This window comes from Mesoplodon mirus (assembly GCF_964341445.2).
Source record: "Mesoplodon mirus genome assembly, chromosome: 6".
Classification (NCBI taxonomy): domain Eukaryota; kingdom Metazoa; phylum Chordata; class Mammalia; order Artiodactyla; family Ziphiidae; genus Mesoplodon; species Mesoplodon mirus.
This window is the reverse complement of record NC_138982.1, coordinates 7,024,199-7,041,759: the sequence shown is the minus strand read 5'-3', so window position 1 is coordinate 7,041,759 and position 17,561 is coordinate 7,024,199. Positions and strand designations below refer to the sequence as shown.

The 17,561-nt window shown below is 47.6% G+C and overlaps 1 protein-coding gene across 1 annotated transcript in view; it reads right to left on the bottom strand.

The window, feature by feature from the left end:
* CLSTN2 (calsyntenin 2) overlaps window positions 1–17,561 on the bottom strand; it is a 622,407-nt gene that overhangs the window by 132,654 nt on the left and 472,192 nt on the right. Inside the window, exons 3-5 of the mRNA XM_082625773.1 lie at window positions 14,241–14,436; window positions 13,286–13,494; window positions 7,886–8,035 (exon numbers count right to left, since the gene is read on the bottom strand). Of these exons, the coding sequence (XP_082481899.1) occupies window positions 7,886–8,035; window positions 13,286–13,494; window positions 14,241–14,436 (555 nt within the window). The remainder of the gene's footprint in view (window positions 1–7,885; window positions 8,036–13,285; window positions 13,495–14,240; window positions 14,437–17,561) is intronic.

Below are 17,561 nucleotides of genomic sequence, written 5' to 3'. Positions count from 1 at the left end.
GCTGTCCAGCAAAGATCCTTATACTCTCTGGTCAAGGTTTTTCTTGATAATAGAATAGCCTTTGATTATCTTTTAGCTGAACAAGGTGTCTGTGCTGTACTCAACACCACCTGCTATACCTGAGTTGACACTTTAGGGAAGTTGAAACTCAGTTACATAGGATTACTGAACAAGCCACTTGGCTTAAAAGGGTGACTGCTTCAGTGGGGTCTTTCTTTGATTGGTTTGGGTCTTGGGGACCATGGCTCTGAAGTGTACTCCAAACATTGAGAATTATCGTGCTTATTATAATCATAATAATAACCCTGGTGTGTTGTATTCTCTCAAAACCCCTTAAATGCATGTTTGCAGTTGCTAACCACCAAGCAAATGATCTCCCTAAGACTGGAACATCAGAAAAAAAATGAAGAGAATGATCAACTTAAGCATAATGACCCTGGAACTGTGACCTGTGAATGTCACAGCGATTAAGCAAAGACACTGTGACCTATAGGTACCACACCAAGGATCAACAAGGCTGTGAGAACTACAGAGCAGTAGGTGAGAGTGGTGTTATTGTCTTAACTTTTGATCATATCTCTCAGGTAGGCTGAGAGTTTGACCGAAAGGGGGAACTGTTGAAGAAAACCACAGGCCCAAAAAGGTACTGCCTGTGTTAAAGCCCGTGACACCAAACATAGATTGAACACCTGAACTGACTACGGGTTTGACCTTGCCCAGGCATGTAACCCTTCCTTTCCTTCTGTTTCTTTTCCTTCCTTCCTTCCCTTTCCTTTCCCTCCCTCCCTCCCCCTTCCTTCCTTCCTTCCTTCCTTCCTTCCTTCCTTCCTTCCTTTCTTCCTTCCTTCCTTCCTTCCTTTCTTTCTTTCTTCCTTCCTTCCTTCCTTCCTTCCTTCCTTCCTTTCTTCCTTCCTTCCTTCCTTCCTTCCTTCCTTCCTTCCTTCCTTCCTTCCTTTCTTTCTTCCTTCCTTCCTTCCTTCCTTCCTTCCTTCTGAAGTAGAGTTGATTTACAATATTATATTAGTTTCCAGTGTATAAGATAGTCTAGGGATGTAATCTTAATTGGACAGTCTGGAATTTTCTGGTCAATGGAGACCCTTTACATCCCACAAAGGAAGACGAGGTAATATGAATAATAGACCCTTGCCCTTCCCCCAAAAGAAGGTGACCTGGCCAGAAACAATTCTTTCTTTTCTTTTGCCAATAACGTTCTTATCCCTCCCTCCTTCAATAAAAACCCTCCATTTTGTACAACCCCTCCGAACACTGGACGCTGCCCAATTCATGAATTGTTGAATAAAGCCAATTAGATCTTCACATTTACTACGCCGAATCTTGTTTTTTAACAATCCTTTAGGACAAAATGTTGGTACCCTAATGGTAGGATCTTGGACTCCCTGGCAGGACAGTGAAGGAGGGAACTGAGGGCAAGGAGCCATCCTTTCCTCTGTCTTTCAGCCTGCGACAAGGGTGACATCACCAGAAGTCCTCCAATGGGCACATCTCCACCTTCTGGACCCTGCCTGTTTCTGTTTAAGCAAATCTGGGTACCTACATGGGCTTATCACTCTGTGATTCAAAATCAATGCCTCTAAAGTAGTAAAACCTAAGTCAGCTCTTTGTTGTACTTGATCAATAATTGATCTGACTTTTGCAAGGGGCAGGGTGAAACCGACTGACCCCTGGGGCCTGGGCATTTTCTTCCTTGGCAGGGTGGCAGGCAAGTGGACAGCTGCAGAGGGGACAGAATATATACTTGACAAGGCTTAGCAGTGGTCTACTCTGCCCAAGACATGCCTGACTGCCAGTCTTGCCCCCTAGCCTATCGGGTCTCCTGGGATTTGCCTGAACATCTAACCTCCTTTGCTGCTCAGTACTTTGAATTGGTTTTGGAATAAATACATGACTTTAGATACTTTTCCAGAGGTGCTCTGCTTAGTGCACTCAGGAAAAATCATCCTTTTCAGCTGGTCTCCCTGCCCCAATTTCTGCCTCCCAGCCACCATCTATGTGGTTGGCCAGAAAGTCCTTCTTCTCCAAGATCTCCCCTCATCACGCCAGGGCATGAAAGCCTCTGGGCTCCCCACTGCCCTTGGGGTAACGCAGGAGGTCTCCCTCTTGATCTGGTCCCCACTGGCCTGTCCAATGCTGTCCCCCATGCCCTGGCCACATCATGCTCCCTCCCAGCTTCCTGACATCTGCTCCCTAACCTGGAACATTCCTCTTCACTGTGCTAAAACTATTATCCTTCGAGATTGATCCCAGGTGCCTCTGCCCCAGGGCCCCTGCAAGGTTAAATGTCTCTCCCTTGTGTCCCCAATGCTCCCTCCAGCAGAGTCTGTGTCCCCCATATTGCCTTCTATACTATGAGTCCTGGTAGGCCTTTTTTCCTCTGTATTCTCAGCCTTCAGCACACAGTGGGCCTTCAGTAAAGGGTAAATGAATTCACATCAGAATATCTCCTACTGCGTCGTGTGTGTCAGTTTCAGTTATCTCACAATGCGAATAACTAAGGGAAAATTAATCTCAACCAGCAGCTTTCAGGCTGCTGTCTTTTCAACACAAAAATCTTAGACATATTCTAGGCGTTTAGAAATATTTTCTGCATGACCTTCTCACTCCAAATGAAGGCCATGGACCAGGAACATGCAGATCGACCCCAGACATACTAAGTCAGAATCTGGATTTTACCCAGCCTCCCAGGTGCTCATGTGCACATTCAGACTTGAGAAGCATTCCTCTCAAAGACATCCTCCTCCTTCCTAACGAAGGCCTGGTTTGTGGAATGGTAGAAACACCGAGACAGTTTGACGCACCTGGAGAATTATTCAAGCCCAAAAGAACAGAGAAGAAATGGTTCATTATGTGGCTGCATCTCCTTTTCTTTCTATATTAAATAAGACACCTTACTGTGAAGGTAAAAGGAGCAGGAATTGGGCCCGAGGGAGAAGCTCTAGGAACCTGCAGCGTTGGGTGAACTGATGCTGGGCGAGGTGTAATTGGCTGCCCTGGGATGGTGCTCAGGGATGAAGCAGGAAAATGAAGATGGGATTTTGTGGGGGCTGGAGTCTGGAAAGCTGATTTGATGTGGGAATTTCAGATCCAGAATGGCAGGATGTCTGGTCAGCAACATGCCTGGGAAAGAAGTGGTGAAGGGCCAGGGAGAGAGTCTATAGTGGTTCTCTTCAGAGGGGAGCCGTTTTGCATAAAGGGGACAGTGACAGACTTGAACTTTGGGTCTTGGGTGACAGGAGCAGGTAATAATAAATACAAAATCTGACTTGCAACAATAAAAGGGAAAATGTCCTAAGTAAGTGTGCAGACAATGTTTTCAGCTTGAAACATAGAAAGAGATGGGCCAAGGAATTATAGAGAACAATAAAGGAAGGGAAAAAGAAGGGATGTGTTTCTCAGTATGACATTACATAACATAATGTAAAAAGTAAACAAACAAAACCCTCAAACCAGCAACTGAATTGCAAATGTTCCTCTAGGACACAGTCTGTGGCCCCTATAAGCAGGGGTCAGCAGTGCCATCTCTGACTGTGCCCATTGCTGTTACTGCCCCCATCCCCCTGAGAGCCTCTGAGGGCACTGCATCCTCTCTGGTGCTCTGACCCATGGATGGATGCAGATTCTTCCCGAAGTCCTCAGGCGTGGGTACCTATAACCGCTTGGCAGGAGGGAAGCAGGCACTAAGGAGACTGCAAGTCCAGATGCCTGGCATGAAAAGTACAAGCTCATATTTAGCATGTGTGCTTCAGGCACACCTTTTTTCTGGTTCCTGCTAGAATCATCCATCTCCATGAATAAGAGCTGCTATAGGGATACTGCGTGTTCTCAGAGCTCAGGACAAAACACAGAGGTTTAGTTCTCCCTTTCACTCACACAGGTCTAGCTGATGCTTTGAGGATGCTCTTCCTCCCTGGGCAGCTGAGAATGGGAGTGACATTTCCTCAGGCAAATCTCCACCTACCCCTGCAGAGAAAGCTGACCCTTACCACCTACTCAGAATTACACTCTCAGAATACAGTAGAGAAGACAAAACTCAGGTAAGAGCAAGGCGCATACGCCTGGTACCCTGGGGTCATTTTCTGGATGCAAAGCCTTCCTCCCTTTGCTGCCAGCTGAGCCTCTGATAAGCCCTGCTCTGCCATTGGTGGGTGATGGTGGTAAGCAAGCTTTTCGGGGATGCTTAGGTGATGGACAGAAAGTTCAGGGAGTGCCAGGGACCGTGAGGAATGTGGTTCTGCCTTCAGGGAGCCCATATCATTTCTGGGAAGACAATATTCACCCCCAGAAAAAAGAAAGAGAATGGAATACCATAGTCCGAGCACATGATGCCTTAGCCAAGGTCTGAAAGGCAGGTAGCAGCAGAGCCAGGGGGTGGGACGTCCTTCGTGTACAGCTGCGTAAGGCCAGCATCACCTTGGGAAAGCTGCAGTCTTACGTTCCTGGAAGGGGTTATTGTGATGGAAAAGAGGGCCAGTGCCCTGGGGCATCACTGGAGTCTGGGAGGAAGGGGGGGCTCTAGCCGTGAGCAGGTCCCTCGCTCCTCCAGCATAGCTAGCTCCCTGGGACAAGCTGAGTGCAGAAAGGGCTTGTGATGGCACTGACTGGAAGTGAGTGGTCCAGGGGAGACAGAAGGTTCTGAGCATGATGGATTGCTTTCACGATGCTGCAGTCCCCTCCTGCCTGGAGGGGAATGACTTAGAACAGGTACAAGAATTTGAACTGCCAAACTGCGATTGCTTGGTGGCTGTCCTTGCTTGAGAGAAGCCAGCTCAGGAAGGAGCCTCTGCTCTGGGCAATTATGCCTGGCACACGTCTGCAGAGCCCGCACTCACAGCTGGGTCCCAGGGGCTTGGGGAGCATCACGGCTCCTCAACCTGGCATCCAAAATCTTGACTACCAACCCTCCCCTCCACCGACTTCTCCAAATTCGCTCTCCATTTTCTCCCCAGTCCACAGCCCCTCCGCAAGCCAGACCGGCTTCCTGACATTGTTCACTGTGCCCTGAATGGCCTCCCGTCTCTTGGTTCCTCTCCTATTTTATACAGTGCAGCCTTCACCCAACACCTGCTTCAGGAAGAACCAGCCCTTTCCCCTAGGAACCGGATGGCCTCCCTCAGTGAGGAACAGCCTGCTTCACCGGTGGTTAGCAAAACAAAACAAAACGAAGCAAACAAACAAACAAAAGGCAACCCAGTAAAACATGGCTCACTCCAGTTTGCTCCAGAAAGCCGGGAGAAGGGGCTGGACACGAGACACATATCTGGGACTGGTGGTCATGCTCTTCCCTGGAGAAAGGAGCACTTTGAGCTCTGAGCCTGCAGCCCTGGCCAGGAGTGGAAGAGAGAACAGCCCCAAGATGGGCTGGTCAGAAGTGGCGGTTGCCCCAAGTGGAGGAGTGACGTGGACCAGTACGGTGGTAGGACGGAAGATTCCTCTCTAGGTCTGGGGGCTGGGATAGGAATGCCAGGAAAGCACTTTGACCATCACCACACATATCTGAGAACTTGGAGGACCTGTCTGTGATCTGAAAGCCTGCTGGGACAATGGCTGGGGAGACAGACCTAATGGCTGTCTACAGTGGGTGAGCTAGAGGGAGGTTGTGGGGGGGTGATGCAGAATCCAGTGTCGGCTTCTCCCACCCAAGGCTGGCAGACTTAGGCAGGGAGCCACCATCAAGTAGTTGGTCCAGATGTTACACCTGCTTACATCGCTTTGCCTGGCAGCAGGTGAGCAGGTGCAGGCAGGTGCTGCTTCCCTCTTGTCTTTGTTTCACACAAAGGTGCATTTTTCACCACTCATTCATGCATTCACCACTTGCCAATCACCTGCCTTGTGCCTGGCCCTGTGCTGGGGCTGCAGACACACCAGTAGATGGATAGCATCCCTGCCTCCAGGACCTCCCTGTCTAGAGCTGAAAATAGCCTCATGCCCCGAGGTAGGGGCCCCACGCATTCTTCACACGCAGAATGAAACATTATTAACACGTTTTACTTCGCATACATTTAACACTGAAACAAGTACCAACCCCATTAGGAAATTACATTTAAATACATTTCAATGTGATTCCAAATCTGTAGGTGCCTCATTTATCAACGACAAAAAAGATTGGGATCATTCTCCAGATATGGCTTTGTGTTTTGCTTTCCTCACTTTAAATCCCATTGTGAGCTTGTTCCGAGCTTAGAAAGCTTTTATATTCTTTCCAGGCTTTCTTTTCAAAAGTGAGACTTTCACTGGGGCCAGTTGTTACACGTCAAAATAAAACAAGGTGAGTTCTTCTTCACTCAGATAGCTTTTCATTCATTCGTTCATTCGTTCATTCATTCAATGACTGTTTCTTGAGCACCTACCATTGGGGCCAGACATGTGCTAAACCTGAGAAATTCCACTGTGAACAAGAGAGACAGAATCCTGCCCTCAGGGTCCTTAGGGTCTAGTGAATTACACTCAACCAGAGTTCAGGCCCCCTGAGGTCAGGGACACACAGATTCCCACTCTGGCTTTTTCCTTTTTCTCTGTCTCTTGCTTGAAATAGACAGACACAGAGAAGACTCTCCCTTGTTCTTTACGTCTCACACGTCTTAGCTGTGTCTCCCCTACTCAGCGTTTCACCTTGTCTACTTTGTTCAAAGGCAAATGATTCCGGTTCTCTCCAGAGGTGGATTTAATTACCCCCTCCCATCTTTCTAGTTGCAAGATTAAGGAAGATAAATTTATGCAGGGGACGATCTGAGGGCAATGACCCAGGTGGGTCCTCAGGTGTCCTTGCTTGGCACCATGAGGTCCTGCCAGTCTGGCCCGCTGAATTGGATTAGGAATAAATGCCTGACTAAAAGGCAGCCATTCAAAGTCTGACCAGTGACCTATATGTGGTCTGGCATCAGCCTGTCCCATAGGGACATGAATGACCAACACAGTTAATCGCACCCTCTCTTGGGGAGTTAAGAATGAAAGATACAGAGAGATGGAGATAGAGAAAGAGGTAGAACGTAACAGGGGCCCTGAAGCTTTAAAGACCCGTGAAGGGAAGGCAGCAGACAGAAGGCACAAAGTGGATGAAACCATGCAGCGCCCTAAGTTATGTGTAAGCAGAACCCTGCAACGGCATCAACAACCAAAACGGTGGCACAGAGATAACTCCAGCATCCCTGCTCGGCCACCAGAGCTATCGGCGACACCACAGGGGCTCTTGTTATTCCATAAACCATCCAATCCTCTGCGAGCTCCATCTCTGCAGCTGGGCTTCCCACCCTTATTTCCCCTTCGTTCATTGCTACACCTCCATCCTCAAAGGGTAACCTGAACCTTCTGTCTTTGCATCCTAAAAGATCTAAACTAGCACAAATATCCACCTCCATCGAAGGCCACTGCTTCTCCATTACCAGAGCCAACACTTGAGAAACCCCCTAACACAGAGGCTGGATTCTGGATCTCCAGCCTCTGCCTGTACGCCCTCTGTGCAAGCCCAAGGAACACGCAACCTTCCCCAGGTGCTGAGCAATTATTAAAACTTGAAATCACCAGCTGAACTCCGAACCCTTAGGTAAAGTGAATTGGCCCTTTCTCCTGAGCACTGTGGGATAATTCCTATTGATAGGAAGATGTCATGAGACTTGAGAAAGCGCACACTGGACAAAGTGGGCACACGAGTTAGATGAGTTGCCTTGGACATTCTCAGCTGTAAAATGGGGGGACTGTATCGCCCAGGAGTTGTAAGAACAAACAGGCTACTCTATTTCTCACAGCAGAGTGCCTGTGCTCTACAAATTCCTCTAGTGATGCATCGTGATGATTGGAGGGCAAGTCCAGCACCTCCTGTACACGTGGCCAAGCTGCCTTCACCCAACAGGACGGACAAGAGCAGGCCCACCTTGCCAGCCAGGCTTGCAAACTGGCTTCACGTCCACCTGCACCAGGGTGTCCTGCGCTGCAGGCTTCTGTCCGCAGTCGTAGGCGGTCACCAGGATCTCATACTGGCGTTGCTTGTCATAGCTCAGCTTCTCTGTGTTCCTGACGTTGCCTGAAGATACAGGGACATTGAAAATCATTTCAGATCAAGTTAACCACGCTGCAGTTCTTCAAAATCCCGTCTGCCCTCTTTCAACCTTCACCAGAATAAAATGTCCCCTTTCCCTATCTCTTTGTAAAGACTAGGGCAAGTAGGGACATGGCTTCCACATGTGGCCTGCTTGTGCCTTGGTGGCAGATTCTCAGGAACCGCTGGCTGGAGCCACCCCAGCTGTGGAAAGGAACTGCCAGGTAATTCTGCACACACATCTGGAATCCAACTGGTTGTGTTAAGTACGGGGTCATCAGAAGACCACCCTAAACTGCACCAAACTAACCCTACATTAGGCTGTGTCCCTAATGTAGGGCAACGAATGCTCATCTGACATGAAATCTCTGGGAAAAAGATGGAATTCAGAAACGTCCCGACACGTATTTTTTAACATCTGGGCTCTATGCCAGGAATGTTCATTGCCTCTTCTCACATTATTTTGCTACCAAATAGGAAGGAAAATCAATAAGAGAAAACGTGTGACCTCTCTTCTGAAAGCTACACAGAATAACAGATTCCTTGCCCTGGTGACAAAGACATTTTTCTTCTCCAAGAGAGACCAGACATTGTTTCTGAGCCATTTGTGTGTATTTGTTCCTGTGGGTTTGATATAAATATTTGACAATTAATGAGCAAACTTTTAACTGACTGTTTTTGCTGAAATACAATTTTGGTTTCAAAAAATGAATCAAGGCCTGACGTGCATTTAATACATTTTACTTTTTGATTCCCAGAGCTTAAAGTCTCCCTTTGTTGAGAATAATTTCATTCTGGTTTTTTTTGTTTTCAATGGTGGAGCTGACAGCAAATTAGAATTCAAATGATATCATCATCCTTTGCCAGAAGCGAAATCAAGAGAGTGGCATGGACATATATACACTACTAAATGTAAAACCGATAGCTAGTGGGAAGCAGCTGCATAGCACAGGGAGATCATCTCGGTGCTTTGTGACCACCTAGAGGGGTGGGATAGGGAGGGTGGGAGGGAGGGAGATGCAAGAGGGAAGAGATATGGGGACATATGTATATGTATAGTTGATTCACTTTGTTATAAAGCAGAAACTAACACACCATTGTAAAGCAATTACACTCCAATAAAGATGTTAAAAAAACAAATAAACCCCAAATAAACCAACAAGCAAATACACAAACATGGAATGGCTGACTCAGGTATATATATTTCATTTTTGTGCTCCTTTGTTAAAATTAAAAAAAAATTTTATTGAAGTATAGTTGATTTACAATGCTGTGTTAATTTCTGCTGCACAGCAAAGTGATTCATTTATACATATATATACATTCTTTTTCATATTCTTTTCCATTATGATTTATCACAGGATATTGAATATACTTCCCTGTGCTATACTGTAGGACCTTGTTCATCCATCCTATGTAATACTAGTTTGCATCTGCTAATCCCAAACAACCCCCTTGGTAACCACAAGTCTGTTCTCTATGTCTGTGTGACTCAGGTATATTTTTATGTTTCATCAAAACTAAGGGGAAGCTTTTTAATGAGCTTTCTTCCATTCCAACTGATGTATATTGTTCATGCAAATTGAGACAACAATGACTAGCCCAAGAAAGTTCAGGAAATTAGAAAAGCAACATCATGGGTTAAAGATAGGAAAAATGCATCCCCCCATCACTCAGTATTAGTAAGACAATACTCAGCACGAGGCCATGAGCAGGTGCTATGAATGTGAGCATATGTAAGGGTGTGGAGGGTCAGGGGGTACGAAGTTGCCCAAGACATTGGACCAAGAATTGGAATCATTTCTTCTGCCATCTGCTCTGGACTGTTTCTAAAAATGCAACTGCAGCCAGTGATTGGAAGTCAAGTTTCCTTTAACAAAGCCAGTCAAGAATCTCTGAATAAAAATGTGTTTGCTGTATCTTTGGCCTTGTGGCAGATGTTCAGAATCCCTTTCCTTTTTCTCCAAATATTTGTTTTGGTCTCAGCTCGGGGGCCCCAAGCACATCTGGAACAGCTCACTCTGGGGTTGGTAACATTCCCTGTGGCTTCTGTTAATAAATTAGTTCGTGGTTAGAGCCATCACAGGGGAGGACCTCTGCCAGGTGGAAGCACTGTAATAGGACCACGAGAAGTATGTTTCAGCAACATCGAATTGAATTTTGAACAAAAGGTTTTAACTTTCTTTAAAGTTAAATGGCTCTCAAAAGATACACTTCGTGGAAGAGGAAGGCTCAGGGTTTACTGTCCCTGTGACATTCAGCAGACCAAACACTACTGATGGCGGTAGAAAGATAAAAGTAAACCCACGAGCCCGCAATCCTTGGTTCAATTTACACCAGCTCCCCTGCTGTAAGAAGTCTTCATGAAACTGAGAAACTACTTTACTTTCTCCACCACCACCAACTTCACGCATGGGAGAATGGGTTTCAGAGCACAGGATTTGAAGCATCAGAGTACAATATTTTCACGGATGGTTGTAGAGGGAAGAGTCGTGTTTGGCTAAGTCACACATTTAAAAACATTTTGAAAGATCAGAAACAGCCATCCTTTTTGCTTCTGTGACAATTGTATTATTTTCCCCACAAGTGAATGATTTTTCAGGGGAGGAACTCAAGGGAAGGGAGGCCGAAGACTTCTGGTTGGAAGAGGTTGAGTCTTGCGTTAAAAGAAAAAGTCCTGGGGCCTGAATGAGTGGAGCCCAACTCAACAGTACTCTTTCTTTTTTTTTTTTAATTAATTTATTTTATTTTATTTATTTTATTTTTGGCTGCGTTGGGTCTTCGTTGCTGTGCATGGGCTTTCTCTAGGTGTGGCGAGCCGGGGCTACTCTTTGTTGTGGTGTGCGGGCTTCTCATTGCGGTGGCTTCTCTTGTTGTGGAGCACGGGCTCTAGGTGTGCGGGCTTCAGTAGTTGTGGCGCGTGGGCTCAGTAGTTGTGGTGCACCAGGCTTAGCTGCTCTGCAGCATGTGGAATCTTCCCGGGCCAGGGCTGGAACCGTGTTGCCTGCATTGGCAGGTGGATTCTTAACCACTGTGCCACCAGGGAAGCCAAGAAAGCCATGCACATTTTTCTAATGTGCATGCAAAGAACTTCTTCAAGGAGCTGGGAAGGTCGCTGGGAGAAGTGATGGATAAGGGCCAACTGGGAAGCTCATTAGAATGGGAACTGCTTCTGCATCTGCCCTTAGGTCCTGCCTTCATTACTTGAGAACTGCTTTTGTAAACCTCGCCATGGGGCCATGGGCGGGGTGGGCGGGGAGGGGGGCACGCTCCACGGAGTGCCTGGCTCTCCTCTTCATCTCAGGCTGTAACCAACGGCTGGAGGCAAAGGCCTGGCAAAGGACCATTACTCACTTTTAATGAGACAGCTAGGTAAATAAATTGGCATGTGTTAGTGAAATGGCTCATCAAGGTGAGTAATTATCTTCATGACTGGGGCAGTTTACCCTCAGGTGAAGGAACGTGCATCTCCTCTCTCCCAGGTCGTGGCTCTCCAGAACTAAGGCAGGAGGCCAAGGGCAGCTTGACCACTTGTTCCAGATACCCTCCCCCATGTCCAGTCTAGCTCTTCAGCAAGGACTTGTCACTCTCCAAGTTCCACAGCTCTTGTGGACATAGACGGCACAGCTGATCATAGGGGACCAGGAACATACAAAGCAGTTGTTTTATATTTTGTAGAGTGGCGTGTGTGTGTGTGCGTGTGTCATGTATGTCTGTGTGGTGGGGACAGGCCAGCCACTTCATAGGGCCTGTAGGAAAAGCTATCAGGAGCAGTTCTTCTAATTGAAATTACCTGCTTCTTAGTCCTGAACCAAACTTTAAAGTCCAGTATTTTCTCCTTTGCTTTCTCATGCTTTGATCTTGTGTCCTACACACTTAGCATCTAGTGATGTCCAGGTGTATAACTGACACTGGCCACGTGTTTGAGCATCTTTTAAGGAAACGTCCTCATTACCATTTTGTCTGTTTGATGAATATTGGTTTCATCTTCTGAGACAGATCATAAACTGCAGGAGACCAAGGATGAGGGTGTCTCCTTGGCCTCCATGCCCTATGGAATCTGCTGCAATTCTCAGGATGCAGAAGACTCTGTCATAGGGTAAGTTTCTCCCTGGGCTCAACATCAAGAAACACGGGAAGCACTGAAGATTCGTGAGCAGGTGACTGATGGTATTTCCCTCTAGGCATTGGCTACCAGGAGGCTGAGGGCTAATTCGCTGCCTAACCCTGGTTCATGGCACGCTTTGTGCACCACCCTCACCCTTGACTCTGCCTGACTTTCTATTTTTTATTTAGATTTTTTTTGCTAGATGGTAAGCTCCATGTGGGCAGGCCCACTTCTGTTTTGACCTCCCCTCTATCTGTATTCCCAGTGCCCAGCACTGTGCCTGGCACTTAATAAACATTTGTGGCGTGGATGAGCCTCAGGTTTTGCAACTTCCCCATCATTGAGCAGTTAAATCCTATTTGAAACAAAGTGAGGATAATGTATGTACACCCACACACTCATGCTAATAATGAAACAATATACTTGATTAATATCAAGTTATTGAGAATTACAGTTAAATTGGGCTGAGTTGATTGGGCCTCTGGTTGTGGTGTTTACACTGCAATGAGTTTTTTAATAATGGTGATGGGGAAATATCCAAATGGCTTTCTAGGATTGTTTTCAGTTCAGTAAGTTTAGTTTGAGATTGGAGTGTGGTGGGAGGGGTCTTTCATTCCTCATTCTCACTGGGGTGGAAGTTCTCAAAAACCCCTGGCAAGAGCTTTAAAGATTCCTGAATGGATCTATAGCTTGGACGGTGTTTCCAAAATCTCCGCCTTCTCTTTTAGCTTCTCTCTGTCTGGGAGCAGATTGTTGTGGTGTGGCTAATGTTACACTTGTTATACAGGAAACTCAGATGTGGCTGAGTTGATGGCATGGCTCACATCTGGATGACGGCAGGAAAATTCTACCAGAAAACCAACCTGTCTTCAGTATCCAAATGTGAGTTCTATAGACTATTCACTGAGGAGGTTTCTGGGGTGTTTTAGACCTGGCCGGGCTGCTGATTACGTAAGGTCATCCCTTCTAGCGCAGGGCTGAGTTCTGGGTTGCACAGCCTACATCAGGGATAGCAAGGGAGGCGTCACCTACCAAGTGCATTCAGAGCCCTCACTTGGCCTTCAAAGGGGTGGGGGGTGGAGCTGTTTCCCTGCTTCCATTCGCCGGGGTCCTCTCAGGACACTCACCGTTTCTGTCGATGGCAAAAGGCACATCAGTTGTGACGATTTCATAGTTGCAAATCTGGCTGTACTGCGGGGAGCAGTCCTCGTCGACAGCCTCCACCTGCAGCATGCTGTCGTAGATCTTGCCCTCTGTCACGACAGCCTTGTAGGACGGCTCTTTGAAGGTGGGAGCAAACTCATTGACGTCCTTCACCTGGATATGGACCACGGCCCTAGGACCACACACAGGAAGGAAGAGATGGCGGTAAAGAAAGAATCACACCATCCTCCCACACCTCCCCCAGGTACTGACCCAGGCCCCAAGGTCAGGAGAGTAGAGAAACCACAAGACAGTCAGGGTGGCTGTTGTCTAAGGGCTCTGTCCACCCTCCCAATGAGACCCCTTTGCCTGTCCTTGCCCCGATCCTCTGAGATGAATCCACCCCAGAGAGGTGCCTCCTCTTCTCTGACCTTCCTAGTTACCCAGCTTTAGGCAACGCATTTCCTCTAGATCATCTCATTCCCTCTGCTATTCATTCACTCCATCCAGTAAGAATTGAACCACTCTTACTCTGGGTTAGGGGCTGAGCTAAACTATTTGAGAGTTACAACCTCAAATGAAAAGTGCTGTGATGGAGAGAAGCACATGGCCTGGCAGAAATCCAGGGAAAGTCCCAACGAGGTCTGCAGGGATGGGCTGGCTGACAGAAGGCTTCCCAGAGGAAGTGACATCTGAACTCAGTCCTGACGGTAAAATAGGAGTATCTTCATGGGAAGCAGAGGGGTGGAGTATTCTAGGGTTAGAAGGAGGCCCGCGCTGGGGGCCTCCTTTCTAGGGGCCTGGGGACCTGGCCAGCAGTCGGGCGGGCTGGAGCAGCACGGTGTGACCACTGCACATGCTTATCTGAAGAGCAGTGTGTGAACGGAGATGGGCAGGCAGGGGTGGGAGGGGTCCAGGGAGCTCCATCAGGTCACTCACTTGTGCGATTTCTTCCAGGCCGTCTCCTGGGACCCCGTGCCGCAGTCGTAGGCCTGGATGATGAACGTGTACTCCTTCTGCAGTTCACAGTCGATGGGGCTCCTGGCGCGGAGCCGGCCCTCTCCCGACGTCTTGTTGAGCACCACAGCCTCGAAGGGTAGCTCCTGGCCATGGATCTTGAATGCACAGATTTCCCCTGCAGGAGGATGGAAGGCAGAGAGTGGGGATCCTGAGAACGGCCACACTGAACACAGAGCTTCGACTGGACCAGATTTGCAAACCCAAAACCAGACCATTTCCTCCACGCAGAAAATTGTCAAAGCAGAACCGGCCTTTAGAGACTCAGACCAACACGTTCATGTCCTGGATGGTAAAACTGAAATGTGCCCCATCCGGTGTACCCGGCAGAAAAAGTGGGGTGTGTGGGTGGTCATCAAGCAGGGGAGCTGGCTGATATCTCAGTTTGCCACTTTTCCCAGGAGGTTTCTCGCTTGCCCTCTGCCCAGTATGAGATTAAGGAATTTGCCCACGGTCAAAAGACAAATGACTGCAGAGGAAAGGAGAAAAAGGCCAAAGCTTTCACTGTCTTTTGTTTTGTGACAACATCCTTGAGTCTTCAAAGTGTGCCCTGTGAAGCAGCGGCCTGGGCATCCCTGCGGAGCTTGTTAGGAATACAGACTCCCAGGTCCCACCTGGACCTCCTGAGTCAGTATATGCATCTTTTTTTTTTTCTGGTGTGTCCATGATGTCTTTTTTTTTTCTTGAAGTATAGTTGATTTACAATATTGTGTTAATTTTTGCTGTACAGCAAAGTGATTCAATTATATGTATATATATATATATGTATATTCTTTTTTTTTTTTTTTTTTTTGCGGTACGTGGGCCTCTCACTGTTGTGGCCCCTCCCGTTGCGGAGCACAGGCTCTGGACGCGCAGGCTCCGAGGCCATGGCTCACGGTCCCAGCCGCTCTGCGGCATGTGGGATCTTCCCGGACCGGGGCACGAACCCATGTCCCCTGCATCGGCAGGTGGACCCTCAACCACTGCTCCACAAGGGAAGCCCTTATATTCTTTTCTATATAGTTTATCCCAGGATATTGGATATAGTTCCCTGTGCTTTATAGTAGGACCTTGTTTACCCAGCCTATATATGATAGTTTGCATCTGCTAACTTAATTAGGGTCCCCAGGTCATCTGTTTGCTCAGTACATGTGAGCAGCACTGCTTGGCTCCGTCCTTTACTCTTGGTTTAAGCACCCCGCGTTGCTGTAGCCCCCTTCCCCCTTCTCCCCTCCCCCCTCCTTCACGCCTCTCACCTACCACTTCCCTGCGGGGACAGGGACACCACTTGGAGTTGCCATATTCTCTCCAAATAGCGGGGGTGAGTTTATGTGAGTTCCAGAATCCCCGTGGAGCCTGAAACGCCAACTTCTTAAAGAGCTGACCATGTTGTGAAATGAATACATTTCTCTCCGTCAGCTGGGTTCATGTGTATTATAGCTATTTCTCAGCATTAACACAAGGCCACGAAAATATCTTCTTTATCTCAGTTGATGGATGTTTATTTCTTGAACCCTGACTGTAAGCCTTGTTGTAAGTGTCCTGGAAAGTACTGAAGATTTGAGACACGTTCTCTTCCTGTGTTGAGGGAGCTTACAGGCTTGTTGGAGAGACGACGTGCAGATGTCCAGAAAGACCCTTCATAGTGCAAAGGGGTGTGTGAGTGTCACATGACACAGGCAGCAAGGTGTCCAGCTATAGGCTGTTGGGGAGTAAAACATAGGCTTGAACCCAGGGGCCTGAGTCACGTTCCAGGTTCACTACTGACTTGTTGATTTAGTCAAATTATAGTGACTCTCTAGGTTTCAACTGTGTCACCTGTAAAAGGGCCCAGGAGATAATGTCGCAGGGAGAACATCTACCTGACACGCCCCAGCTGCGCTGCTGCGACCAGGATGAGGTGCCTACAGTCTACAGCTGAAGGGGGGCCTCAGGCTCAGGGTGACCAGGCATCTGCCCACAAAGCACAGGCACCGTGAGGAGAAGGGGTAACGCGGCCGCATGCCTGCTGTGTGTCAGGCATCGAGCTTTGCACCTCCGCCCAGGTGATCTGGTTTAATCATCACAACAACCCTCCAAGGCAGATGTTTTATACCAATCTGTACAAATTAACAACAACAACAAAAAGGATCAAAGGAGTTATTACTTGCTCAAGGTCACAGAGCGAAAGTTGGTGTAAACCCCAAGTATGGTTGAGTCGTAACTCCATGCCCCCTCTGCAACACTGTGGCGTCTCCAAGCAGCCCCATAACTTCTAAGAGGACCGCCGAGGGAATTGCTTCCAGTAACATTCTACGTTCCCACTCAAGGCTCACTCAGGAGAGGAAGTCCCCACGCCATTTTACATATAGAAAGGTGCCCCGATCTCTTACTGACAATGTTTTCTGAGATGGTCAGTCAATACCAGTTTTCCCTTTAGGCTTTTGTTTTTTATTATTTCGTCAATCCTCAATTTCATTATGAACACTCCATTTTCACTACATTCCCTCCTGGCCATTTCTCACATGTAGTTGTAGAGTAATGGACAAGACAGACAGCTAGTGGGCCAGGCTCTAACAAGAAGGCTGGTTCCCATTCCATCACTGTTGCTCAGGCCAGTACTGCCTCTCGGACAAGGCTAGCTCTGCAGCCTTCAGGGTGGGAGAACAGGTTACATCACATCCTCAAGTTTCATTTCTGCTCTGGATTGGCTGGGGTTGAAGGGATGGACTTCTGACATGCCTTCCTTGAGATTCTATCCCAAGATCAATGCCAATGTGGGAATATTAGCAGCGAATGAGCCCAGACTGGTTCTGGGGTGTTCTCTGGAGTGCCCAACTACAGCCATGATTCTAAGACCCATCAGACCAGACCATTTCTCTTTGAAGAATCCAATTAAACTAAATATAAATGAGGGTAATTTTCTGTTGGAGATATTTGATCACACCTAAAGTAGTTCTCAAAGCTCAGAAATCCTGAACAAGAAGAAAGGAGAGGAAGGAGGAAAAGGCAAAAGAGGAGGGGGAAATGCAGACACAAGGGGAAGGTAAGAAAAAGTAAACCTCAGGGCAACGTATTTTCATCGAACTAAATTCAGCTCAATTCAACTCAATAGAACCAGAATTTTTTGAGGATGGAGTAAGTAAGTGCAAGGCACCATGCTGGGGCTGGAGACACATAAAACACGACTTGTATACCTTAAGGGATAAAGATACCCAATCCTCAAGTCCTCATTACCTCCTAGAAGAGACAGTGAAGTTCACAAGGGCAATGCCATGCTCA